Genomic DNA, 26,916 nt, shown 5'->3' with positions numbered 1-26,916 from the left:
GCAGGGGACATTTGGCAGTGCCTGGAGATATTCTGAGTTGCACAACTTGGGGGAAGGTGTTACTGGCTTCCCAGGGCTGGAGGGTAAGCAGGATGCTGAACATCTTATGATGTACAAGGACAACCCCCTCCCAATAGTTACCAGACCAAAAATATGAATAGTGGCAAGCTTGAGAAACCCCAGTTTAGATCGTGTCTACATTCTTAACATGGTATTCAAGGTCTTGCACAATTCTGTGGGCTTTTCTTTCTTTCTTAGGTCACATTCTTCTATCTACTTGGAATGTCATCCTCCTCCCTTTTTACTAGACAGACTCCCATGCATCTTTAAATATTCAACTTAAAGTCCTCTCCCCTTCAGGAAGACCATCTTGGAAATAAGAACTTAAAACACAGCACTGTGTTGATATTTCTGTTCCAGCACCACCACCACCCCCACCCTTCCAGGTCAGCAGAAATGGGCCAGCCCTGTGCTGTGAACAACTCTAGAGAGGATGCCTCATCTTACTGGCCTTCGTATCTCCTCAGCACCAGTGTGGTGCTCTGTGCCCTCCACAAGGCATATTAAAAGATGATGGGTAAGCAAAGATGCAGTCCTTGAATTAGTTTCAAATTTACTGTATGTATCTTGGGGGAAGAAAATGAAGAAGTTGAAAAAGATCACATTTGGGTTTGCTTTACTTAAGGATCCCTTACCTAGTTGCATCCCGGAGCTTCCGCCTGTGAAAGGACTGGGACCAGAAGTCCGACTGAATGTGGCTGTCAATCAGTCACATAAACAATCTCAAGTGAGATTGTTTATGTGCTTGTTCTTTGAATAATTGGCTCATTACTGTGATTCTAGATGGGGGGGCATAAACAGGATGAGCCTATTCATAAGCCATCGACAAAAGAATTTTGGCTGATGAGCATGGGGTTTTTTAACGTTCTGCCTGGTGGGAAATTGGATGAGACCATGTGCTCACCAATTTGCTACAAGCCCCACCTTTCCCTGTGTCTGTCCAGGTAAGAGACTTAGAAAGGTGTGTAGGAAATCCCCAGAACTGATAGCTGGTATTCTCGGTTTTACATCACCTGTGTGGTTCCAGAAGCATTGGAATTTGCCTTGCAGCTAAGTCTACAGCCCTTAGGCCAGATCCAGCCCTCTTACTTCCTGTTTCTCTCTGGCCCCTGAGTGCAGGATGGTTTTTAAATTTCTAAGTGGTTAAAAAAAACAAAAAAGAATGCTTCCCAACATGAAATTTTATGAAAAGCAAACTTCAGTGTCCATAAATTAAGTTTTATATTGGCTCACAGCCACTTCCATTTCTTTATATCTTATCTGTGGGTGCCCTTGTGCCCTATGGCAGAGTAAAATATAGCCTATGGTAGAGATAAGTCTACACTCTTTACTCTCTGGCCCTTTATGGAAAAAGTTTGCCAGCCTGGGCCACGTGATCTACTCCACAGTCCTATGTGATTGCCTTCTCTATACTGCCGAGTCTGGTAAGTGTGAACCCTCCCCTGTTCCCTTTGTATGAAACACCGTACAGGCTCCAGCTGTTGAGGCAGCTAGTGGACATTACCGTGCATTTGGTTGCTGAGGTAAAACTGTTCATCATTCCTGTCTATGTTGTTTGGATCTGAAGAATAGGTGTTGACATTTTCTTCAAAGTACCAGGATTTGTTCTCATCAAAAATCATAAAGTGGAGCACACGGTGAACTATGCTGGCTTTGGTGGTTTTGCGACACACGATCAAAGGGCCTACCAGTCCGCTGTTAAGATCCTGAAGAGGCAAAGCAAGATTATCAACTGTGCCCCAAATTAAAAATGTCCCCCAACCAGTGAAATGAGTAGAATAAAGGTTGAGTTCTAACGAGTTCAGATCGTGAGTTTGTAGTCATTGGGATTCTAAGTCTGCGACTAAGAAAATGTTTGACATGTTAAATCCTTGACTGAGGAAAAACGGTCATCTCACTCATTCGAGCTGAAGTCTGACGAGAGCAACTAACTCCTGAGAGGGATTTTAGTCACATTCCTCAGTGGATTTAGCTCTATTTTTGAAATAAAAAACAAAAACCCAGAGCTTTGTTTTAAATTAGGATTTCTTGGCATTGGAGTTGGCAGGCAGTGAAGTCTAAAAGTCTCGGATCCTTGGCCATGCAACGCCTCTGCTCCCAGAGCCGCTTCCGGCTAGGAACCTTGGTTTGTTTATACTCATTTTGGTTTGGGGTTGAGTGTCTGTGTAGATTCTTGTTCTAGGCAGAGAGCAGGCCAAAATAACTAAAAGTTTGGAGACGAGACTTTTGTTGTTGTTGTTAAGTGAAAATAAATTGAACGCCAGCATTGATGGTTTTAAAAAGCTATATACATCTGTATATGTTTATTTCTCATTCATCAGAGACTTTTAACTCCATACTTTGTTTTCTGTAATCCAAATCTAACAAAGCAAAGAAGAGGATATTATTATATTTTCCAATTCACAGTGACATTTTAGAAAATACCATGAATTGAAGTAATCATAACGCAATGATCTTGCTCTTGGAAAAAGCAAACATCTGTTGAATTAAAAGCTGAGCAGGATTCAGGTCACTTAAATGAAAGATTACATAGAACTAAGATTTTTTTAAAAACACAAATCAATTCCTTCTTTCTTTCATTATAATTTCCAAGAGGAGATAGAAAAAAAAAGGATGACTTGATTTAACGTTACCTTAACCGCATCCCCGGTCGAGTAGTAAAACCAAGGTATGCACTCAAAGTCCTTTGAGGCAGGACCAGTTCTTTCTGGAATCTGCCAAATGTATGTTTGGATCTCTCCTAAAATAGACAAATACAGTGTTTATATACAGAATCTTTTAAAGCCCATGTTTTTAGGGAGATAACAAGCAAACCCTGAAGCTATACACATATTAGGTAACAGAGTCCTAGTTTCCACTTCTGGCTCTACCCCTCCTAGCTCTGTGGTCTTGGTCAATGTGTTTATAGTTTCTGAGCCTCTGTTTCCTCCTGCACATAAAATGGGAATTTAGGGATTAGACAAGATGGTCCAAATAAGGCATTGCTCGGGTCACAGGGTGAAGTTGACATAACTCTCACTGCGCCTCTCACCGTCTCTGGGTTACTGAATCAAAACCTTACAGTGATTTTGCCATTGAAAAATGTCAGTCATTACATATTGAACTCATGTGTTCAACAAATATTATAGTGGTGAAGATAATGCAGGCTTTGCAACACGACAGACTTGTTTTGAATTCCAGCTCTGAACCTTCTAGTTTATAGATCACATGGGCCTCTTCCCTGTTCCCAGAGCATTTGCATTAGCCCTATGGAATCTAAATCCTATACTCTTGCCTATTTCAGAGAAGGTTTTTTGGACACCTCCTTCCACTCCTGTGCCTTGCTATATAATCCTGCGTCTCCCACTTCCAGAGGCTTAAATTAATTTTCCTAAGCATCTCTGCTAACTTGATCCTATCCCCAACTTCCCTGCTTCCGAGTTTTTAACAACTTAGTACCAGCCCTCCCCTTCCAGCTCACCACACAGGGCCTGAGCACAGCAGGAACCCAGAAGTGTTTGTGGAATGTAAGCAATGGAATCCTTCTCTAATGAGAACAGAGTGCTGACTTGCAAACTCTCTTGGTAGGAGATTCATGTTGGCACTACCATGGGACTATCTTTTTTTTTTTTTTAATCCAAAAGGGAATATTTCACCTGCCATCAAAATGTCTCTTTCATCCCTCTGCCCCGTGCATCTTTCCTTTCTGAATTTGGCTCTTTCCTTGATATCCTTAATTCCCAGAACTACTTGTTTTGGTAGTCAACTACAGTAGACATTCAGGTTCCCCTTTAAGAATGAAGGAATCATTGCTCCACAGGCTGTCCATCAACTTCTGAGATAGCCTTGGTAGAAGAGAGCCACCTCACCCAGGCTTACATCCAATGACAGATGCAGGGGCAGAAAGGCCCAGCTTTCTCACCCCAACTCAGGGCAACTGAGGACCATCCTCTCTTCAGAACTTCTAGGGATGGCTGTGATTTCTACTGAGGCAGCATCTCTACGTAAGCTCTTCCTGTGCCCAATTCTGTGTCTTTGTCTTTCTCTCCATAGCCTTTGATCCCAAGAGTACTATCTGCCCACACATTTTCATTTCAGGGTCTGCTCCCTGGGCATATATTAAAAGCATTTGTTTGGGGGGCACCTGGGTGGTTCAGTTCAGTTAAGCATCTGCCTTCAGCTCAGGTCATGATCCCAGTGTCCTGGGATCAAGCCCCACATGGGGTTCCCTGCTTGGTGGGGAGACTGCTTCTCCCTCAGCCTCTGCCTGCTGCTTCCCCTGTTTGTGCTCTCTCTCTCAAATAAATAAATAAAATTAAAAATCACTTATTTTTATCTGAGGTATATAATGCATGCTGTATAATGGTGTTACCACAGAAATGTTAATACATGAGGTTCATGACTTCCTCTTAGTGTCTCTCTCTCCCTACCCCCTTCGTCACACACTGCATTGTATACTCAACTCCTACTTTAGTACTTGAATTGGAGAGTTGGAGTATAGTCTATAATACTGGCAGCTGCATGGGTGGAGAGATGGGAGGGAAGGTAGTTCTAGAAGAAATTGTATACCCGGGGGAGTTTTTCTCATGGTACCCATCCCGGAAGCAAACTCAAGACTTGCAAAAGGAACTCGCTCCCAAGCTCCTTCTTTAGACCCTTCCTACTAGTCCACTGGTCTCTCTCATCTTGAATTATGCCCATACTTAAGAAAAGACATTAGCACGTAGTCCTGCATAAAAGCTGTGAAGCTTTTTTCTCTTCTGAAGCAGTTACCTGGCTGTGTTAGAACAACGGTGGAATTGTTTGTTTTCACTCCGTGAGCGTGGATCGAATATGGTCTTGAGGCTTTATTTTTAAAGACAATTCGGATTTTTTGACCAGGAGTGAGAAATATTAAAGGACCTAGGGAATATAAAAAGGAAAATGTGTGGAAATTGTTATTTATTATAAATTATGAATCCTCTGTCCTCTTAAGTATTTATACTGTGACTTATTTTTATCCTTTTTCCTGAACATGCAGCCAAATAAAACACACTTTTAACAAGTGGATCATTGATGATTTATGAAACATAGTTTTTGCCTGGAAAATTTAAGTCTTCAGAACATTTATTTTGAGTAGCATCAGTTAATGCCTATGAAAACACACAATTTAGAAATGACATCTTTTATTTTCTTTCTTAACCAACCTTATCACTTAAACCTTTTATCCTTTTCCCTTTTCACCTTAGTGGAGAGTTAGCAGGAGCTGGAAGGGCTTTTTACTGACCAAAGATGATTCTTTTTCCCTCAAGACTGAAGACCCCTTCATTGTACTCTCTCTCCCTTCCATCCCAGGCCAAGAAGTGGAGGTAAAAACTTTATTTTAAATCTTCTTTCTATTTAGAAGCAGTTATATCAGTGTCTATAAAAATTCTGAAACAGAGACAGTTTTGAGATGAATTAAGCAGTGAGGATTTCTTCAAATTTGCACTATAATTACTGAAATCAGAGCCCTGAAGGTACCTGCTGGACATGAGATGCTAGCTTGGGACATCCACTCTTTGTCCCCATGGCCATCCCACCTTCTCAAACAGTAGAGAACTGTTTCCCCTTTTCTGTAAGATATTTTTTTTTTATAAATAAGAATGGAATCTAGAGGGTCATATTGTGTTATTTATCTTGATTCATTCAGCCAGGATCCCAGCAAAACTAACATCCTGCTGTTACTAAAGACGGAAGCCACCCAACAGCAAGTGAGAACTGGACAGCACAGACCTCCTTCTGGGGGTTGCAAACAGACAAACTTGAGAGGCTAATGAGGAGCCAAGAAGAGTATGAGTTTCTCCAACAACATGTAAATCCATCTTCTCAGGGTCCCACACCAGAAAATAGTTTCAATAGGGGTCCCTGGGTGGCTCAGCCGCTTAAGTATCTGACTCTTGGTTTCAGCTCAGGTCATGATCTCAGGTGGTGAGATCAAGCCCCATGTTGGGCTCCTCACTCAATGCAGAGTCTGCTTAAGACTCTCTCCCTCTCCCTCCCTTCTCTGGTCCTCCCCCTCTCTCTGTGTGTGTGAGTGCACTCTCTCTCAAATACATAAATAAATAAAACCTTACAAAGAAAAAGAAGAAAATAGTCTCCAATAAACACAGAGTTATCAGGACCCAAATAAAATTTAAGCATAAATGCCATGTGACTTCTGGAAATACTATGCAACATACAGAAATGTCATTTGACATATGATAATATCATGTGACCTCTGCAGACCCTGCCAGATTTAGGGAAATGTTACATATAGGTGCTTGGGTGGCTTGTAGTTTTCCTAGCTGACTTGACAAGGGTAGAAGAAATGGCTGTAATTTTGCTCACAGTTAGACAATTGAAACTAAATATTAACACTTGAAATGTTTAAATTAAACACTTAAATTTAAACAAAAAGGTCCCCCTCCTCACTACCATAGGGCTTCTGGGCTTCATTTTAGTATCAACGAAATGATCTCTAAATGCTACTTCTAAGGTCTCTCTAGAGTTCTTGAATTCTGTGGGAAAGCAGTCAGGTAATCTGAACCTGACCAGAGTAACTTCCTATCGTCTCTTCAGTTTCCATGAAACAACACTTGAATCAGTTTCCTTTTCCCAGTAAAAGTGCCTATTGGCAAACAAATTAGAATTAACGTCATAGGCACTTTTCTGTCAAGGTGGAGGTGGACAATAACCTCAATGTGTGTTGAGAATTGTTATCTCAGAGATTGTTATCTCTGGTGGCCGAGGACAAGAAGAAAAACTTGGGATGCCTGGGTGGCTCAGTTGGTTAAGCAGCTGCCTTCGGCTCAGGTCATGATCCCAGCGTCCTGGGATCGAGTCCCACATCGCGCTCCTTGCTCGTCAGGGAGCCTGCTTCTCCCTCTGCCTCTGCCTGCCATTCTGTCTGCCTGTGCTCGCTCTCTCTCCCTCTCTCTCTCTGACAAATAAATAAATAAAATCTTTAAAAAAAAAAAAAAAAAAAAAAGAAGAAAAACTTGAAGACCAGTCTGATCGTATATTAATACCTAGTATGTCCAGATGTTTTTCATCTTCATTTCTAGTTGTTTGATTCTTGAATGTGATATCATCATATTGACGGTATAGGACTTTCTTGTATTTGGACCCAAGAAACGTTCCAATTCTATCCAAATATATGTTCGTTTCACTTTAAGGAAATAAAAACAAAACCAAAAAAACCACAAAGTTAGTTAATTCAATCATTAAATTCGACAAATTCTCATATGGAAGAACTCCTTATTGAAACAACACAATTGATTAATGTCTAGAGGCTTCTTTACCTCGAAAAGTAATTCTTCTTAAAAACAAAAAATTCTCAGTACTGGCAAGATTGCTGGATATTCATTCTGTACTTTAAAACATGTTTTCCAGAGGAAATTTTAGTTTTGATACATGGACAAATAGCAAAAGTTAAAATCAGAGACAGAAATCGAGTTTTACAAAAAGAAAAACAAGGGTCTCCAATTTGAGGTTCCCGAAAGAAGACAGATTGACAGAGACAAAGGAAGACAAAAGGGAAATCTGACTGATGCCCAATGTTAAATGTAGCTCGAGTGATGTTTAGGACACCTAAGAGTGGTCAGGCGGGATAGTAACACACTTCCGGAAAACTGGATGCAAGGAGTGAAAAGAAAGACAGTGAGAAACAAAGCCCAGAAGTAAGTGAGGCAGATATTTAGAAAGAATTGAAATCATTTATAATCAAAGGTAAGATACATAGATAAACATTATATTTAGAACATATCCTAACCACACAGGTGCCTCACATATACCATGCACACACACCTGTCCTGCACAAGCACATCACACACACATACCGTAGAAAACTCATACACAACACGCAACAGGTGCACACATGAGTGAGACTGAAAAGGAAGAGCGGAGGACTCCACAGTGAACCCTTCTCGGCTAGAGACAGAAGCTACTGCCGTACTTCTCTCCTTGTAAATGCTGCAGTTGTTTCTCCCACTTCCTGCTAGGAGAATAATCCCACACAACTTCCTCGGCAGCGATATAAATGGTTTTCTCTTCCTCATACTGTGTTTCGTCAGGGTTTGGCTCCGCACACTGCCTCACGTGGTACTGATGCTTCATGCCTCCTAGATAGTGCTCTGTTGTCATACAAACCACATCAAAAGTTCCTGGAGGTGAGTCAGAAAAGAATGCATAAGCTTTATGTTCGATTTCTTTTCTCTGTGAAGTCATCTAGAAGATATAAATCCCCAAATGGAATACAGTAAAATTTATTATTTTTTTCATTACTTTGGCAGGTACTTGTTCTTTATGCCAGGCTTATTTCTAGGAACTTGGGAAACATCGGTGAACAAAATGGTTAAAAAAATCCACGCCCTTAGGGTTCATATTGCCGGGTGGGTGTTGCCGTAAACAGAGCAGGTAACATTTATGGATGTTGGAAGTGCTATGGATTGAAGAGAAAAGCAGACTGGTCTCAGGAGGACTGAGAATCCTGGATGGGGTATGGAAGGCAGGGAACAATGACCAATATTTTATAGGACGATCAGGGAAGGCCTTGATGGGAGGGTGACACCTGGACAAAGATGAGAAGTGAGGGATGGATGCGGGACAAGAGCAGTCCAGGCAGAGGAAACATGAAGCAAAATCCCCAACCTGAGGGTCTGTTTGGTGTGTCTGCAGACCATTCTAGAGGCCCATGTGTCTGGAGTGGAGTGAACAAGGGTGAGAGGAGTCAAGCTTGGTGCGGGTTGGAGGGCTGGGTCCCAAGGGCTCTTGGGGACCACCGAAAGTCTGTGGATCTGAAATGGGGAGCCATTGTGAGATTTTGAGCTGATGCGGGATAACGACACTGGCAGCTGTGCTGAGAACAGACGGCAGTGGGCAAGTGCAGAGGGAAGGAGACCTGTTAGGACCCTACAGAGTGATCCATGAGAGAAGGTGCGGCTTGGGTCAGAGTGGCGGAAGTGGAAGGCAATCAGACTCATACTTTCAAATCCCCAAACAAGGACCCAACAACAACAACAACAACAAAAATTCCAGCCTGGTTCAGGCCATGAATTCCACCCGAATTTCAGGTTTTCTTTCTCTGATTTTGCTAATTTTATGGTTATCACATGCCAATGCTGCTTCTGAAAGTTACCTTTATGATCCCCAACACTCTCTTCTGTCTCATCTGTACCAGATTCTGTTGTTGCTGTTAGTTTTTGCAGAGGGTAGGATTCAGGAAGATGAACAAGAATCAAAACCTTCAGACTCAAGGATTTGGGAAGAAGTACTTGTTTAGAATGAAGTGATGCCCATGGAGACAGCTCTTGACCCATAGCAGGCATCTCCACGGGTTTACTGTGGCTGATCTCATTAAGGAAAGAGAGGAAGAAGGAAGCAATTTTTTTTCTTAAGTCCAGGAAAACATCTCCAGGGAAAAGGAGCGGAAGAAGTGGGGCAGGCAGGGGCAGGAAATCCCTTGCCGCAGAGTGAGTGCACAGGGCGGAGAGAATGAGTGTTGGAGAAGATTTCTTTTTTTCCTCCCAGTGCTCTTAATCACAGGTTCTGTTTGTTTGAAAAGTAAAATAGAAAATTTTTAAATGCAGAAAATGTAATCGAATGAATCTGCACTATCACCAAGAGTTCAGATACCAATCCATGGCATTTACGGAGTGGCTAGCTTAATGTGTAGCCAGCATTTGATTGGTGTCAGTAGTTTTTGACCAAGATGAATGGATTTTTATTTTATTTATTTATTTTATTTTGGTGGAGGTGGATCTGCAGGATAATGAAGGCACTAATATTGAACACTAACATATGCCAGGCGCTTTACTATGCCACATCTGTCTCACCTGGTCCTTATCTATTCCTTTTTGTGGATTGTAAATTACTTCAATCCCTATTTTACAAACGAGGGTCTCAGGTTTGGAGCAGAGAGGAGGCTCCTCTGACGCCCCTAACAATATTCTGATTTTAAAAATTTACCAGCAGCAATTGACCTCATTGAAGTGAAAACATTTTTCTAGAGAGCCAGATCCTCAAGGAATGGAGTAGAGAGAAGGCAAAAGCAGATGGCAGGTCTGGGAAACAAACGGATGGAAGAGTAAGATGTAGAGAAGATCATAGAGTGAAAATGGGTTAAAATGCTTCAAAGCATCTTCATTGTTTTTGAGGAGTGTGGGTTGATTTAGAGTCTGGAGCCCAGGAAGAGAAAACCAAGAGGGATGGAGGTGATTTTTGTGATCTGGGAAATGATATATTACTGTTCCTCTGAATTACATGGGGCAGGGGAAAGGCTGTTTAAGCACTGTTTATGTAGGTTCCTTTTTTTCTATACAAACAATATTCAGTGCATGTAAAGATACTGTTTTTCATAATCTGGATACATTTCAGCATGAAAGAGAAGACCTACTACTTACCTACAGAATCGGGTGTCATAAAAAGTGTCTGGGAGGTATGGGGAAACAGAGTTATGGTGTCATCCCTTGATCCTAAGGAAGTGAAGGTATTTCCTGAAAAATATATCCCATGTAAGTCTTCTACTGATCCCACACTGAGAACGTGCCATGAAACGTTGTCTCCTAAACACATATCAAGTCCAGGCAGATTTCCATACATGTATCCATTTAAGGCTACAAGACATTCGTGACAAAGAAAAGAATATTTAATTCATTGATAATTACCATCCCTTCAAACTTACCAAAGGACTAATCAGAAGGCAGCTCAATCATGTAAGAATTTCAAGATTATCTGAGTTAATCCCTTCCTTTTAGATTTGAGAAAACTAATGCCAAAGAGGTAATTACTTATCCAGTGTCATTAAGCTGATATTTGGAACAGTTAAGATCAGAGTCCAGGTCTTTAGATTCTAGACCAGTCCTTTCTCCCTACACCTGCAGTCTTCAAAAACCCACCCACATACCCACCAACCAACCAACCAATCAACTAACTAACTCAATAAACACTCCACCCACCAAAGCCACTAATTTGGCAGTAAAAAAAAAAATACATGATATTTCTATCTCACATTTAATAATAGCTAAAACAATATAGTACATCAACAAGGCATTGTTAAATATTTAATAAATTGAATTTAACATAATCATCCTGGTAGATAATATTTTTGCTACGAAAGTTATCTTTAAAAGAAACATGAAATATATTAGCCAACCCTTGAGGAAAAATGTATGCCTCTCTTAATCTGTAATTCTTTAGACTTAATGAAATTAAACAAGTGCTTAATGAATTTATACTGTAAATTGCATGTTCCCTTACAGTACATCTGATTGGACATTTGGAAGTCTGGATCATTTTTATCCACATTTTCAGGCTTTGTGGTAAATGTTTCGATATTTTCATCTAAGAGATAACTTTTATTTTCATCAAATATTGTGGCAAGCAGGTAAAACTCTTTGTCTTTTCCTTTCTGTGGATGGGAATAGAAAAAGAAATAGACATGAAATACATATATACATACATATACATATATATATTTATATGCATGTGCACACACACACACACACACACACACACACACACACACAAAATCTAGTCAAATAGTTGCTCTGCATACAGGATTTCCTATGCAAGGTGTTTTGTATACTTCTGGAAGATCCAGGTATGGATAAAGACATGAATCCCAGTGAATAGATTTATCACAGAACTAAGAAGTTAGGAGAATTGTCTACAGCTGTTTTCATATAAAGTTCTTACTCTAGGGACCCCCACAGCTAAACTTCATAAAACCAAACTGTATGATCATAGCTATTTGTACTGACTTTTCATAAAATGCTTTGTAGAAAGTGAGTTAAATAAAATGTTTTCAATTCTAGAAAGCCATATTTTTAACATTTATGAAGAAATTAAATATGTATACATATTTATATATTTTTGAATAAATAGAAAGATTACATGTACTATGAGAATTATGAGATTATAATGTTTTCATTGTATGGATGCTTATTAGTACAACATCTCATTTTAAAAAAATATACATTCAATTACACATATATTTATTTGGGGAGATTTATTAGGTTTTATTACCTTATAAATTATAAATGCAAAAAAGAAATCAGATATTAGTTTACTTGTGAGTAAAGAACAAGGGAAATTCATTCCTCAAACATTTATTGAGCACCAACTACGCGCCAGAGAAGGGCTGTGGTTGTTACAAAAAATTAATAAAACCTCGTGTATGGTTTCAAGGAACTTATGGTCTAGTGGGACAGAAAGGCCAATAAATATAATTGCATGGATACGTGCTCCAATAGAAACATACACAAGGAACTATGATAACTAGAAGAAACCACTATAGTTAGTGAATATTTTCCAAAAGGCAGGATGGGACTTTGTCGGAGTTTTAAAAATGTCTCCCTTTAAGCAGGCAAAGCAGTGAGGAAAGGCCATTCCTGATAGAGAGAAGAGGGCAAAATCAAAGAGATGTGTATTAGTCTTTCTTACTCAGGGCCTAACAAGTTAATTCTGCAGTACAATAAGAATTGCATGCACAGGGTGGCAGGGAGGAGGCATGAATCTGGAGGGATCGACAAGGGTCTGGTGTGCTGAGCCCACAAACTACAGAGTGTGGAGAGTGCTAGAGCTGGATTTGAAAGGAAGAGATGTGGAGCTCTACCGAAACAGGGCGAAAGTGGAAACAGGAGTCAGGAGGTTAAAGGAATTCAGAAAGAGGGGATGGTACCTCTAAGAAGGCAGTGGTATTGGGAGTCTGGTGACTAATGTTGGAGGTGAGAAAGGAGTTGTTGATCAAAGTCCTAGGCGGGGTGGTGTCATCAACAAAGAGACAGAGTGGAGGAGAGAGGGCCAAGTAGTGGTTGTCCAGAGACAGATGAAGAGTTAAAGTAGTCAGGTGGAATTAGAGGTGTCTAGAAAACGCTAGGGTAGGTGCTCATTGGGCAGAAGAAGAAGATACAGGTCTGGAGTTCAGAAAATGATAGAATTGAGAGAATCAGCACACAGAAGAAATCGAAACTGCAGATTGCCACATTGCTTTTCCTCTGCAGTTCTGTTTGTGTCCAGGGAACCTCTCACCAAGGCATATCTGGACATAGGTCCATGACTCACCTGTTTGCCATCTTCTCCAAGACTTCCACTTCTGCACACGAGGAGAGGCCCTACGAGGCCACTGTTGATGTCTTTTGGCAAATTTACCGAGGAATAGTATAACCAGGTCAGGCAGTTGGGGTCCGCGGAGGTAGGACCCACATCTCTTGGCGCTTCCCACGTATAGACAAATGTCATGCCAGGATTTACATGTGAGGAAGGTGGAGGAGTACCTAGTAAGAAATAAATATTTGTAAAATAGGACCGAGGACCAGGAGTCCCCGGTCTAGGCTGTGAAATCTCTGAGAGCAAGGACTGTATCTTGCTCGCCTTGTAGCACCTTGGGTGACAGCTGAAAGGGGCTGAAAGAATTCCCGCCATAATGAGGACACGGAGCTGTTATGACTCGAAAAGTGGGCTACACCATGATTTGAGGAGGAATTTTATTCTCTAGCTGACATCGTATTGCGGTGTGGCTTGCGTGGGCCTCCCTCGAGCCTTACTTACCTCCTCCAGGTTCTCTGTGGGCCCCCTCGTTGCTCGTGTTGTAACGTAGTCCATGAGGCTGAATGCTGAGGGGCAGGGAAGCCTTGTTATAAAAAGTGACCTTGATGATCTGTCCCACTTCTGCCTTAATAACAGGGCCTAGAAAGCAACAGAATTAGGAATTGTTCTCTGTTTTCACAAACATGATTGTCAGGTGTTTTACTCGAGTAAGTTTTTTTTTGGAACAAAGTAAAGAGATAATACCATGAACAGGAATGCATCCGACTGCAAGAGCTCTAGATGATTCACGGTCTTAGAAAGTCACTTTGGGTTACGTGAATATATTAATCTTATTGGATGTGCGGGGACAAAAAAATGTATTGTTTTCATAAGGTTATCAGATGACATCTAGAATCTCTAAAATGGCATGAGATGTGAACACTATTTTGATTGCACAGAATATATGTCAATGGTGTTTATAACCCTGCAGAGCTATGAAGAGAATTTTACCAAGGATTCCGAGGTGCTCTTCTCTTGCCTTCGGTGTTTGGAAGGAAGCATCTGTGTATTCACGGTAAACTAGCTTTTTGTAAGATCCTCCAATTCTGCTTGCACTTTGTTCAAAATGTAGCTGGGATTCGCTGTGCAGAGAAAGTAGATACACAAAGAACTTTTAAATCAACAGTAATCACGTGAAAAGAAATTTACATACATCTAGAATTTACATACATCTGTTTTAAGTTACTTGTAATTTATAACAGCAATGCATGTTCATTGTAGAAAATTTGAAAAATAAGGGGAAAACTGACCCCCAAAATAAAATCTTCATAGTCCTGCTATCTGCATATAACCACTGTCAACATTTTCCATGGATTTCTTCTCAGTCTTTTATCTATGTATATGTATATGAGTATCTATGTCTGTCTACTTGGTGGTTTATCCACACACTTTTTTTCTGGAACAAAAAAAATTTTTTTTTTCCAGCCAGGTAGTTAACAAACAACAAACATCATTTCTAAAACATGTGCTGAGTTTTTCTAAAAGTATGTGCTGAGATGTTAGAATAGTAAGATAAGAGATGTCATTCTTCTTTTTAAGTCTTATTATAATAAAATTAAATAGGTTCCCCTGAAAAAAGGTATTCCCTAGCAGTGAAGTAGTGACTTGTCATGCTAACATATCATAGAATTTCATAGCCAGGACAATCAAGCAAACTGAAAAAACATCTATTAATTCATACTTATTTTAGACAATATAAAATGAGAGTTGGACCTAACTCTGAATCTAGGTTTTGCTCTAAGCCCAGATATCCTTCATATAAAATTTCCACCTCACAGATTGAATAATGTATTGATGAGCTGATGTAAGAAGAGAAAATATTCACTTGGTATAACATTCTTAGTTTTCACAAATTTTCTGTGAGAAAATTAGAGAAAAATAATTACCATGGGAAACACTGCTTGATGGTTTTAGAACTTGATATTTTCTGACATGTAACTTTCATTCAGTAGACCAGAAGGATTAAAATTCCTGTAATCTTTGAGTTGGTAAATATAATTATGTCAGTTGGACTATCAGAAAAACTTTTTGTGTACTTTTTTTTGGTAAAGATTTTATTTATTTATTTGAGAGAGAGAACAAGAATGAAAAAGAGAGAGCATGAGAGGGGAGAGGTCAGAGGGAGAAGCAGGCTTCCTGATGAGGAGGGAGCCTGATGTGGGACTCGATTCTAGGACTCCGGGATCAGGACCTGAGCCGAAGGCACCCAGGCACCCCTTTTTGTGTACTTTTAAACCCTGGTGCCATGGGTAATGTCATAGTTTTTGGTCATTAAAATAGGGACTGGTAATAAATTCTTAGGTGTTGCTGGAATAAAAATATTTATAAAACGATTTAAGAATGTCATAGGAAATAAAAAAGTAATAAAAAATGTCTTGGACAATTATTTAATTTTGCCTTCAGATCTTAGCAGGAAGGTATAAATTATACATGAAGCATGTTTCTGAATTTTTGTAAAATTGTGTTATTGATAACATAGCCACTGTGTCTCATCATTGTATATAATAAACCTATTTTGAAATTTAGTGCTAGGAAAAAAAATGAGCAGAATGTTTTATTTTGCACTGGCTGCCAAGGCATTTAGAGAAAAATTTTGTATGGTAGTGATCCTTTGATTCAATATTTTCTAATTATTGATATAGTTATTTTTCTACTTTTGTTTTATCAGTATCTTTTTATGATAAGATGCCTAAATCCTTTTTAAGAGTAGCTCATTATGAAAAAGTTCGATTATCTTTATTTAACCATGAATACTTTTAATCACCAAATTATTACCTTCCAGATGCTGTTAAATTTTTTTTAGTGAAGGAATCTACACCAGAGGGCGCATAGTTCCAAACAATTTTTTCAGCAGCAATGTAGTAATGTATAACACGTGTCGCAGGAACGTCTGTTGAAGGTTTCTGGCAATTCCTTACATTGAAAAAGGCCTGCATACTAACTGAAAAACAGTAAACCCAAGCAGAGAACATTACTACAACATTTTTCTTATTCCATATGTATTTTATGTTTTAGCCAACCGTATTGCAACTTCTCCTTTTCGGAGAAATTTGAGGCATTTTACTTATGGAATTTGTGTAAAAACCTAAAATGTGTGAGACAAATACAAAAAGCAGGATGCAAAGATGAATGTTAGAGGAACATATATTACCGGGGAACAATCACCACCGTTGGACTGGTTCCTAGATGAAGATGGTGTCTCTACTGAGAAGAATTTGAGAGTTTATTTGGTCAAAAACATCTTTCCTCAGGTGAATGAAATTACTGTGAGTCACTAATGAATTAGCTGAGTTATTATATTAACTAGAAGGCAGGCAGGAAGAAAATCAAGGCAGGTGTCTTTCCATGAGGACGCTAGTCTTGTGCTTTGATTTCGGAGTACTGTTGGTGGGAGTGTGAGTTAGGACAGACATTTTGGAAGGCAAACTGGCAGCATTTGTTAAAACATAAAAAGATGCAAATAAAGAGATGTTAACTATAACATTGTTAATAAGCAAAAAACGTGGAAGCAATTTAAATGCCTATCAGCAGGCAAATGGATAAATAACTTAGGATATATTCCTAATGTGTAAAACTATACAACAGTGTAAAAGAGTAAGTTAGATGTATGGGGAATGTCAGGGAAAAGATTCCAAAACATGGATGAGTGAAGAAAGCAACAGCAGAAAATTACATGCAGTGTGATCTACTTATGTAAAATGAAACATAAAATACAGCAATGTGTTTTTGGTTTCTACATTTTCATATATATTGTGTGAGAATGCATAGTATTCACATCCAGTGTTTACTCTCTGGAGAGGAAGGAAGAGGGCAGTGATGGGAGGGTTTGACTAATGGCATGTTCTTAAATCAGCTCTCTAAAAACAAGAAACACAATATTTGATTTATTTTGCTAATTTTTGTGGTCTAAACACTCCCACTCTGGCCAGTTTGAAGTTACCAAGAGTCTATCAGCTGGCTGACTTAATTCTCTACCCTCTTGAGCTGGTATGAGCTGGCTCCCATATATCACTTAGATTTTTGCTTTTTCTGCCTACTGCCTCCACCCAATCCTTCCCCCAACCTCATTCCTTCCTCTTTCCATCCTTCCTTTCTTTCCAGCCAAAGTCTGTTCATGTATTCTTGTAATTACTAAAAAAAATCAAATAAAATTTTTAATAAATTTTAAATTAAAAAATTTTAAATACAAATTTTAAAAAGAGTGGAAGTAAATTTTGAAAACCACACCCCACTCTAGGACACGGGACACAGGAGAAAGCTATGGAGACAATCAAATCAGCCGAGGAACCTCAGAAGCTTCTCAGTTGTGCCTAGGGCTGACCCTATTCTTTCCACAGAGCTGAGGGCCAGATCAGGCTTGAAGGCACCATCTGCAAAGTCAGTAAATAGGGAGAGTGGGACTGAGTGTACACTGTCACCTGAAAATGATATTCCTTTCTAAGTGAGAAACTTTTTACCATTAAATTCAGTCCTCGAGTTGCAGTAGCTGCGAGTGGTTCTCCTTTTTCCCCAGAGCCCTTGAGGGCCCCAGCACATAGGAAATCCTGATACATACTTGCTGTGTAGTTATTTCAGTGACTAGGGGAAGCATGATTCTAACCAAAGTATGGGACGTGGAAGACAGGTTTGATCACAGAAGTAAACCCCAGTTTTGTACAAAATAAGAAAAGTTACATTCTTCAGTTCTAATAATCATGTTTTTTGATTGAAAGGTAAGAGAAAACATTTGCATGGTAGGTAGAGTTTGGTCATATTTAAGTATAGAAAAGATTAATGACTTCATAACTGGCCATTGTATGATTCATTGGAGGCTGTGATTAAAGAGGGAAATAAATGGAAATACAGAGGTCTCCTGAGTTCTGGGTTAGTAACATATAGTCCCACAATATTCCTGGCAATTCTTCTTATAAGGTTTTGGACAAGTGTTTTAACCTCTTAAAACTTGTTTCCTCAACTAAAAAACAAACAGTAATAGTCCTTACTGTGCCATTCAGGCTTTTTATAAGGTTCTCTGGCTAACAAATATAAAAGTTTTTTGACAAACAAAACGAAACACCCCTATATACCTACAAATGTTCATTATTGTGGAGTTAATTGGAGTTAATTCCAGTTCTGATCTTGTCACACTACCTTCCCAAAAGGCAATCCCATCACCTCCCTAGAAATCAGTTTCTCCATTTGGAAGAGAAGGCATCTGTGAGGGGTTGCAACCTTGAAAATTCTCTGACCCTGTATTATGTAAAGGTCACAAATCCCTACCTTGTATCTGACATCCCAGCTGCCACTCTCCAGGGCCCTTGGCCACCATGAAGGCATCTTCCAGCGAGGCAGGGAAGACCGTAATGGTGTCCTTTCTGTGATTACGAGATATCAGAGTCTGTCCATGCAGGTAGATGGGGTGTATGTCCAATACACCACCCATGCCCACAAAATACCACTTGACCTTGTCCTCAGCACACATGGTGAGATTGGGCAGATTTCCATACATGTATCCGTTTATTGCTGAAAACAAATGTATGTTTTATTTTATTTATTTATCTTTTAAGTAAACCCTACCCCCAACACAGGGGTTGAACCCATGACCCCGACAGCAAGAGTTGCATGCCATGCTGACTGAGCCAAGAAAACAAACATGCACTGATCTCTCACACATGGTAGATGAGGACCATATGCTATACATTCTGTGCATTTCCTCACTACACAAACCTCACAGTGTCCGCTTTATTCTCAAGCAGATTCTAACATGGGATTTGATTGGTGTTTCACACACAAAAAGGCCATAAATATTGTATATAATCAAAAGTGTCAGGAGCACAAAGAATTACAGGTAAGAGGAGGAAAGGTGAGCTGAAGAACAGGGGTCAGTGACGAGGGGAAAAGAATAAAAAGAAGCTAAGTCCCGGAAAGAAGAAAACAAGAATGCGTGACTGAGAGAATGATCGTATCTCTCCTAAAAAATTTTATGTAGAAACACATTCTTTTTTTTTGGGGGGGGGGGGGGGGGAGAACACGTTTTCATAAAATACCTGGTCAGTTATGTTTTTGTTCTTCCATAATATTTTATTACCTTAAAGTGATATCTTGCCTGTTTTACCATCTACTTTGGATCAAGATCAGACTTTAGAAAACAAATGCATTTCCCTAACTTTTCACGTTTTGAAACTTTGCCAACCAGCAAGATTTACTGCATGCCTTGCACATCAACCAGCGTACTTTGAGTGAAAAACTGGAAAATGTAAACTCAAGCACACAGACTTGAACAGAAGGAAATTAGTAACTAGAATCACTGAAGTTAGAATTATAGCATATGGGGAATAAGAAAACTTTCTTTAATCTTACAGGGCATCAGGTTGCTGTCCTGGAAGTCAGAATCGCTAGTGTTAACTTTGTCAGGTTCAGTATATGTATTAATATTATCATCTATATACCAGCTTTTGTTTTCATCAGTTATGGAAAACATCAAAACATAAGACCTGTCGATGTCTTTTTCGGTGTCTCCATCCAGGGTGCCTGAAACATAAAGAACAACAAAACTTGCTCTTTGCAATAATTATTTTTTGCCATAAAATAAACTGGGAATTCTAACTGATTCATCCTAATCTCGCACACCTACAGACAGAACTCTAAGGAACAAAGCATGCAAGGAACAAGCAGACAGCCTCTCATCTTCCTACTTTCTTCGACCCTGCAGATTCAACACTTTTCTGTAGGAGAAAGGGGTCAGTCATTTTGTGAAAAGGTGGCTCAAGTGAAGTTTGCTGAGTTTGACTACCATCTAGTGACCAATCTGCATCACTGGACTTGAACCGAGGCATTGGACTCACCACCGCCATCTAGTGCTCGGAATCTGAGAGGGCAATTTACTTACTTGACCCAAGAATCAAGGTCAAGGGAGGAAAGGGGAGCTCATTTGATAGAAAAATTCCACTAAAGAGCAGGGGAGAGCCCGCTTATTCTGGTTCTGTTGCTACAATGAGATTTTAAAAATATGTTACCTCTTTTGCAAGTCAGAATTGGTCCAACAAGACCCGAAGGCACGTCTCTTGGAGTGTCTACGTGGGAGTGGTAAATTCTTGTCACACAGTTACTGTCATTGGGGCCAGGCCCCTGCTTTTCTTCTACATACCACTTGTAAGTATATTGTGCCCCTGGTTGCAGACGGTCATCTTCCTTTTGCTGGCTCGTAGTATTATCAGGATAGAGAGCACCTAGAAAACATAATCCACACTGTGGTCACAGTAACCATTGGGCAGCACTATTTTGAATGCGACTCATGTTTTCTCTAGTAAGTCATAAATGTACGTTAATTTCTAGTTTTGGAATCAAGTGTGCATTTCTCCCCTCCTCTTTCCTGACTCCTGTCTCTTCTTCCTCAGCTGGCTTCCACTTGAATACCCAGCTTGTCTAGTTTCTAGACTAAACTGGAATGAGATAGTATTACTGCAGATTATTATTACCATTATTGATGGATTCCAAAAATATTTACTGTGTATTTACTATATGCCTAGACCTCAGATATAGAAATCTAGGCTTCTGAGAGGCCTTCCACATTTTCTTCAGACTTGGAGCATCAAGAGGGCATCCATGAGGCATTAAGAGGCATCCATGTGTCCTCCAAGTAGATCACTGGAGCCCCAAGAGTGGCCCTCCCTTAGCTTACATTACCCTAAGCTATTACCCCAGTTCTGAATCTGGAGCCTTTCTCTTCTTTCTTTCTTCTTTTCCTAGAATTTTTGCCTCAGATCTTTATCTCTTGAGGCCGGAGTCCTCATAACTATGAATAAATGTCCTACATTCAATAGAAGATTTTGAAGCATGGCCAACATCTCATATTTACCCACCTTCCAATCTTCCAGTAACACCCCACACCCCCTGCACTCCAATCGTGAACATAAAACCTTATTTGTTGGGTTTTTTCTTCCCTTCCTTTTTCTAACACCACTAGGCAGTTGTGAGTGTAGATGTGTAGGAGACAAGATGCTGTCTGAGAAATAATAATTTTTTTTTAATATTTTATTTACTTATTTGACAGAGAGAGACACACCAAGAGAGGGAACACAGGCAGGAGGAGTGGGAGAGGGAGAGGCAGGCTTCCTGCTGAGCAGGGAGCTCAATGCAGGGCTCCATCCCAGGACCCTGGGATCATGACCTGAGCCGAAGGCAGATGGCAGATTTTCAACAACCAAGCCACTCAGGCAGTTGTTATGGGCATCACTATTCCCAATAACGATTTTTCTTGTCAGTGTTTTTTTCAAGATGCTAATCCTCATCCATCAGGAAATGAAAGGAGGTGGGGGTAGAATAGTACTTCTGCCAACCTAACATTTGCTCATGAGTATCTCCTACCTAAATAAATAAATGTAAATGAATGTGACCCATGTTTTCTCTATTACGTCATGAATGTACATTAGTTTGTATTATTATTATTATTATTACTGTGAGTGAAAAGTGTGTTTTCTTTCCTAAGAATTGCACAAGGGTGGGCACTTAAGATGAGAAATTGAAAAAAGACTGGATATAAACAGTCTACATCCACCCCAAACTACTCCCAGTTGATAATTACCCTGCTTTCCCTGAGCTCATACTTCCCATAAGCAACAGCTCGGAAATGTAAGGATTCACTTACCTTCATTTTCTTTAGAGTAGGTAAGTCCATGAGGATGGAAACTATACATTCTTGAAGCAAAATTTTTTACGTGAACATAAACCATGTCTCCAGTCTCTGCCTTAATTATCGGCCCTAAAAATCCCAGCCAGGATGGTTTTCCAATGATTGTTTGGAATGTGTCATCAGTATACTGAAAATACAAAGCCTTCTTATAGACAGATCCTATCCTGTCTTGACTCCGTTGCAGATATTTATGGGACTCAAACTCTCTGTAAACAAAACAAAACAAAACAAAACAAAAAGCACAAAGAAACAAAAAGAGAGAACTTTAATAAAGTTTGAGAGGAAAGAAAAAAAAATGTTAAGTCAATTGAAACTAGAAGTAAGAAACCTTACAGCCTGATTTCGAAGGACAAAACTCAGACACTGGAGAAAATGTGAAGGGAATCAAAAAAGGAGGTATAGGCAAGGAGAGCGTCTGAGTCTGTGACGAAGCGATTAAATGCAAGTGTAGCAAGTAATATACGTGGCATTTTGGTTTACAAGACTTACCAAACTCTTCATACTGAGCCACAAAAAAGGCTTCTAACCCTACGTGAAGGTCTCTTTAAATCTCAAGCATTACATCGATCCCGATGACTTAGAATTATTTATCCATTTAAATGGATTTGTGCATTTGCTGGTAGACTTAGGGTCCTTTTGGCCAACAAACATGGCAAATCCAAACCCCCATGCATAACCACTAGCTCTCTCCCTCCTAATTACTTGAAAAGAGAAATCAAGAACACAGCTACAATTTTAGAATCTCTGCCATACCTTCCATATCGGAAGGAAAAGTGTTGTTTTCTGTCTCAAATGCCACACAAACAAAACTGATGATAAACACAGAATTAGAGATGATCCTTGAAATACTGTGCCATGTTGGCAAGAGTGGCAACAATTATAAGCAGGAATAAATCCTGATTTCTATCAATATCCGTCTTCCATGCCATGCTTACAAGAAAACGAAGGAAGCAGTTTTAATACCAAATGTGCCCTTAAAGGGTCAATGGTTGGAAATTCTTCATTAGCATTTTATGGGTGAAGAACAATTACTGACTTTTGTTTCTGATAGTAACTTTTTCATTACAAAGGTATTACTTACTGATCTTCTGAAAAAGGCTTCCCATTGAGCATATTTTTACCAGTAGGAGCATAGTTCCAAGTGGTTTCTTTAATGCCTATATTGTAGTGCCTATCTTTTGCCCAACCTGGAGAACTAACAAAACCCAGAAAGATTAATGGTAAAAGGGCCTTCATTTTCAAATCCTAAGCCTGGAGACTCTAAGTGAGTGATGCCTGTCTTTCTTTTATAATCCAGGCTTTCTTCCTTTATTTGTGTCAATTTACATAAGTCAGAATTGCGTAAGAGCCCAACATGTGTTTCATCTACACATACCTCACTTCCATTCCAAATGCATCTAGTTTTCATTAGTCAGGCTGAGGGAAATGTTGCACAACCCACAGAGAATATTATGCTTTGCCAGCATTAGAGCTTGCTTGAATTACTGGGTAGATGGGCTACCAGATCACCCATCATCCTCTGACAATTATTAGCTATCCCTAGGTTATAGGAATCATCTCCAGTTTATTCTCCAGTCTCCACATTCTCCCAGATTCTTCATTATATGTTAACTTTAGTAATTTCTTACTCTAGATGTTAATTTTTTTTAAAGATTTTATTTATTTATTTGACAGACAGAGATCACAAATAGGCAGAGAGGCAGGCAGAGAGAGGAGGAAGCAGGCTCCCTGCTGAGCAGAGAGCCCGGTGCAGGGCTCGATCCCAGGACCCTGAGATCATGAGCGGAGCCGAAGGCAGAGGCTCAACCCACTGAGCCACCCAGGCGCCCCTCTAGATGTTAATTTAAATTCCTTGTCATTTAATACTGTAAGTTATTCTCAAATTTCTTGAAATTTAAGACTATCCATAATCTAGCCCTCAATCTGATATTCCAAGTTCATCTCCATAATTCACATACAGGACCCATTCCCCTGGGAAGTTGACTTATTAGGGACAGAACTTATCCAAATTGTCCCCATTTTTCAAGCCTCCTGGAACTTTACCTCCTCAGTGAAGACCTCCCTGATTAAATCAGCCTATAGATCCCTCTCTCTTTCTGAATTCAGCAGGCTGTATCCAGACCTGGCAATTAACTGCACAGTTTGGTACTGGTGTTTAAAATTTTCATGTATTTTCTCTACTTGTCCTTAGATTATAAATCCTAAAGATTACTTGTTTTTATTTTGTGTATCTTCTAGAAATGTCAAGGAATAAATGTAAAATTTTTTGGAACAAATAGAGTCCTTTGGCTATAGTTATAGTAAGGAAAGGAACAGGAGTCTTTGTCACGGATTTGCATTTCATTACATATTTGGATATCTATTACCATTAGATCTTGTTTGAGACTTTACAACTGGAAAACCACAATGACCTTCAACAGAGTGACATTCGGATTTAGGTTTGGAAACCCACACTTAGAAATATTAAAGCAGGGCAATTGTATAACTCATAGGTGAGTTTTAATAACAAGTTGGGTAAACAGTCCACTGCTTTGACAGGTTTTAATGTCACCAGCAGATGTTGGAAGGAATTCAGAAAAGCTAGGCCTAGAGGGACCTCGGTGTGTGGAAAAACTGTCCACAGGAAAATCAAGACAAGGAAGGGTTTCACAAGTGGCACCGTTGGGGAAACAGTGGAAAGGGTCGGGGAGCAGACCCACATCAGACCTGATGGCTCTCACAGAGAGAGGGGTCAGAGATGGGCTCTCTGGCCTCAAGGAGGAGACCCATGGGTTGGAATAGTTGGAAGCTTAAGTCTTACAAATTTAGCTCAGTATATGGAAGAACCTTAGGACCTTCCCTTTCACTGTAGCCTAGAACAGGAGCTGCGAAAGACACCACTCATCAGACAGGGGGCAGGATTCCTTAAATGGGCTTTCCAGTATACCTTTATCCTGAAATTCTGTGACTTCCTTCCTCATCTTCCCAGAGACATTAATTTTACTCTGGAATGTGGATAATTGAAAACCCATTCAGCTGCCTTTTTTTTTTTTCTTTTTACTTAGTAAGCACCTCAAGAAGTGCTAAGTCTAGTGTATTTAAAACAAACAGAGGTACCCTCATTTCCCAACTCCACCATATACCAACTATGTGATTTGGGATAAGTTGTGTTATCATTCTGAACCCAAGTCCCCTTAACTGTAACACAAAGGTAATAACAGTTAAAGCTCCTGGCTGCTGGGAGGACTTACCTTCTAGCCTACCAAAGAGAGTTAAGCATCCTCCCCCAAAGACAATGAAAATTGTGTTGGTAAACATTCATTGTTTGTTTTTCTTCTCAAGAAATGACTAGGGAAAATGGCTTTGTGTGGGGGATGGGAGGAGGATGGGTAAGATTGGAAAGAAGCACTTTTTCTTAGGTCATATTATATTTTATGGCTTGGAAAGTTGACAATTTCTGTCCTTCCCTTCCTGCATAGACCTCAATAGATCCGTCTTTTGGTACAGCTGTATTTGAAGTTAGTCACCATTATTTGGCTATATTCTTGGTTTGTAGCCCAAGACCATGAGGCAACTTACTTTGCTAAGATTTGTTGAATTTGGCCCAAAGGTGTAAGCTCAAACACCTTGGAGGAAAATTTGGATTCCTTCCTGGTTTTTCCATTCCACAGCTGAAAATTATTTAAGAAGAAATGGAGCACATGAAAATATGCATAAGGATCAAGTGATACCAGCATCTTATGTTTGCAAAAAAGCTTTACAATATATAAAAATACCTTTAAGAAATTATTCTTCAAAATGTAATCTTCAAAACACTCTCCCTCACCCCAGCTCTTACATCTGCTTAATACATGAAGTAGCTAAAGCTCAGAAGGTCTAGTAACTCACTGCATGATGCACACTTCCAAGTTATGGTGTCAGGGTTCAAACAGAAATCCCTGGCTTCTAAGTCAAATGTTTCTTCCATGTGATCTTATTAATTGGCTTCCATAATTTAAGTGTTTATACTTCTATATTATCAATAAAGGCTAAGTTTTGCTCAGAATATATAACTCTAATTGTATTTCCAACAAGGCAGACCAATGGGATATAAATGATATGGGGGCAGGTTGGGGAGTTTAAGGACAATGGGGAAGATGTTAGTAACATTTACATTCATTTCCATTCTTTCTGTTTCTTCTGCCAATAATCACTATTTGTTGACAGTCAGATCGTCCTTAGTCAGTTTCTAAACTGTAACTCTAACTGTGTCAGCAAATCCTGAAAGGGAATTTCATTAAGCTCTTTTGATAGTTGAGGAAACTAGAACTCCGGGGTTCTAAAGAACTGACCAAAGCAAGTTGGGGTTATTGTCAAATTTGAACCCAGATCTTAAAGCCTGGTCGATGTTTTTACTACTAAACTCCCCACCTGTTACTCTGGGCAACTCTGGGATCAGGAGTTTAAATAAGTAGAGCAGTTGGCAGCTGGGGCAGATAGGTACACTTAGGCTAGAGCCCTGTGTCCTTATCAGGTTGGAACTATGTAAACTTCAATCTTTACAGTATGGTGTAGACTCCATGAGGGACCAGATGCCCACAAAACAAGGCATAGAAGAAAAGAGTGGGAAGTGTTGAGAACCAAGAGGAAAGAGAAAAGCAGGCCCTGATATTTGGAGCTGGCCTGATAGTATCAGTTGGGCCTTGTCCTGGGACTCACAGTTAGACCTTGGTGTTTTTCTCCTATTGCACATAAAATTTCCAGAACTCTAACATCAGACTACATCGCTGTGACTACAGTGAATCAAGACAAAAATAATGTACACTCCAAAATAATGTCTGAACACACAGGGGGAGCATAAACATTGTCCAAACCTTTAAAATAACCAAGCATTCCCTTATCCTGGCTATAACTGACTGATGTTTCTTCACCAATTATAACTTTAGATCTGCTTCATTCCTCCTGACTTATAGATAAGATTTAAGACATCCAATCATAGAATTGACCCTACTGCATCCAATCCTGAGCAAAGCCCTGCTTCCTTAACATCTCTCAAATCACCTAATATAAGTACTGATCCTGTCAATGCTTTGTAGCACCTTCTTTCCAAGATGCCCGTGGTTCTCCATGGTATGTGTTGTCTTTCATTACAACAAACAATA

The 26,916-nt window shown here is 39.7% G+C and overlaps 1 protein-coding gene across 1 annotated transcript in view; it reads right to left on the bottom strand.

Annotated features, from left to right (window-relative positions):
• LOC111151231 (ceruloplasmin-like) overlaps window positions 1-23,032 on the bottom strand; it is a 29,512-nt gene extending 6,480 nt beyond the window's left edge. Inside the window, exons 1-16 of the mRNA XM_022509037.1 lie at window positions 22,878-23,032; window positions 21,752-22,002; window positions 20,121-20,333; window positions 19,465-19,635; window positions 18,385-18,627; window positions 15,901-16,066; window positions 14,077-14,207; window positions 13,588-13,725; window positions 13,102-13,313; window positions 11,296-11,446; window positions 10,440-10,652; window positions 7,994-8,201; window positions 7,068-7,207; window positions 4,813-4,941; window positions 2,694-2,800; window positions 1,565-1,766 (exon numbers count right to left, since the gene is read on the bottom strand). Of these exons, the coding sequence (XP_022364745.1) occupies window positions 1,565-1,766; window positions 2,694-2,800; window positions 4,813-4,941; window positions 7,068-7,207; window positions 7,994-8,201; window positions 10,440-10,652; window positions 11,296-11,446; window positions 13,102-13,313; window positions 13,588-13,725; window positions 14,077-14,207; window positions 15,901-16,066; window positions 18,385-18,627; window positions 19,465-19,635; window positions 20,121-20,333; window positions 21,752-22,002; window positions 22,878-23,032 (2,830 nt within the window). The remainder of the gene's footprint in view (window positions 1-1,564; window positions 1,767-2,693; window positions 2,801-4,812; window positions 4,942-7,067; window positions 7,208-7,993; window positions 8,202-10,439; window positions 10,653-11,295; window positions 11,447-13,101; window positions 13,314-13,587; window positions 13,726-14,076; window positions 14,208-15,900; window positions 16,067-18,384; window positions 18,628-19,464; window positions 19,636-20,120; window positions 20,334-21,751; window positions 22,003-22,877) is intronic.
• Window positions 23,033-26,916: the final 3,884 nt, after the last annotated feature.

The sequence above is a fragment of the Enhydra lutris genome, unplaced genomic scaffold (genome assembly GCF_002288905.1).
Source record: "Enhydra lutris kenyoni isolate GAN:26980312 unplaced genomic scaffold, ASM228890v2 scaffoldscaffold2, whole genome shotgun sequence".
Taxonomy (NCBI): Eukaryota; Metazoa; Chordata; class Mammalia; order Carnivora; family Mustelidae; genus Enhydra; species Enhydra lutris.
Note: the sequence above shows the minus strand (reverse complement) of the source record. Positions and strands in the feature narration are given on the sequence as shown.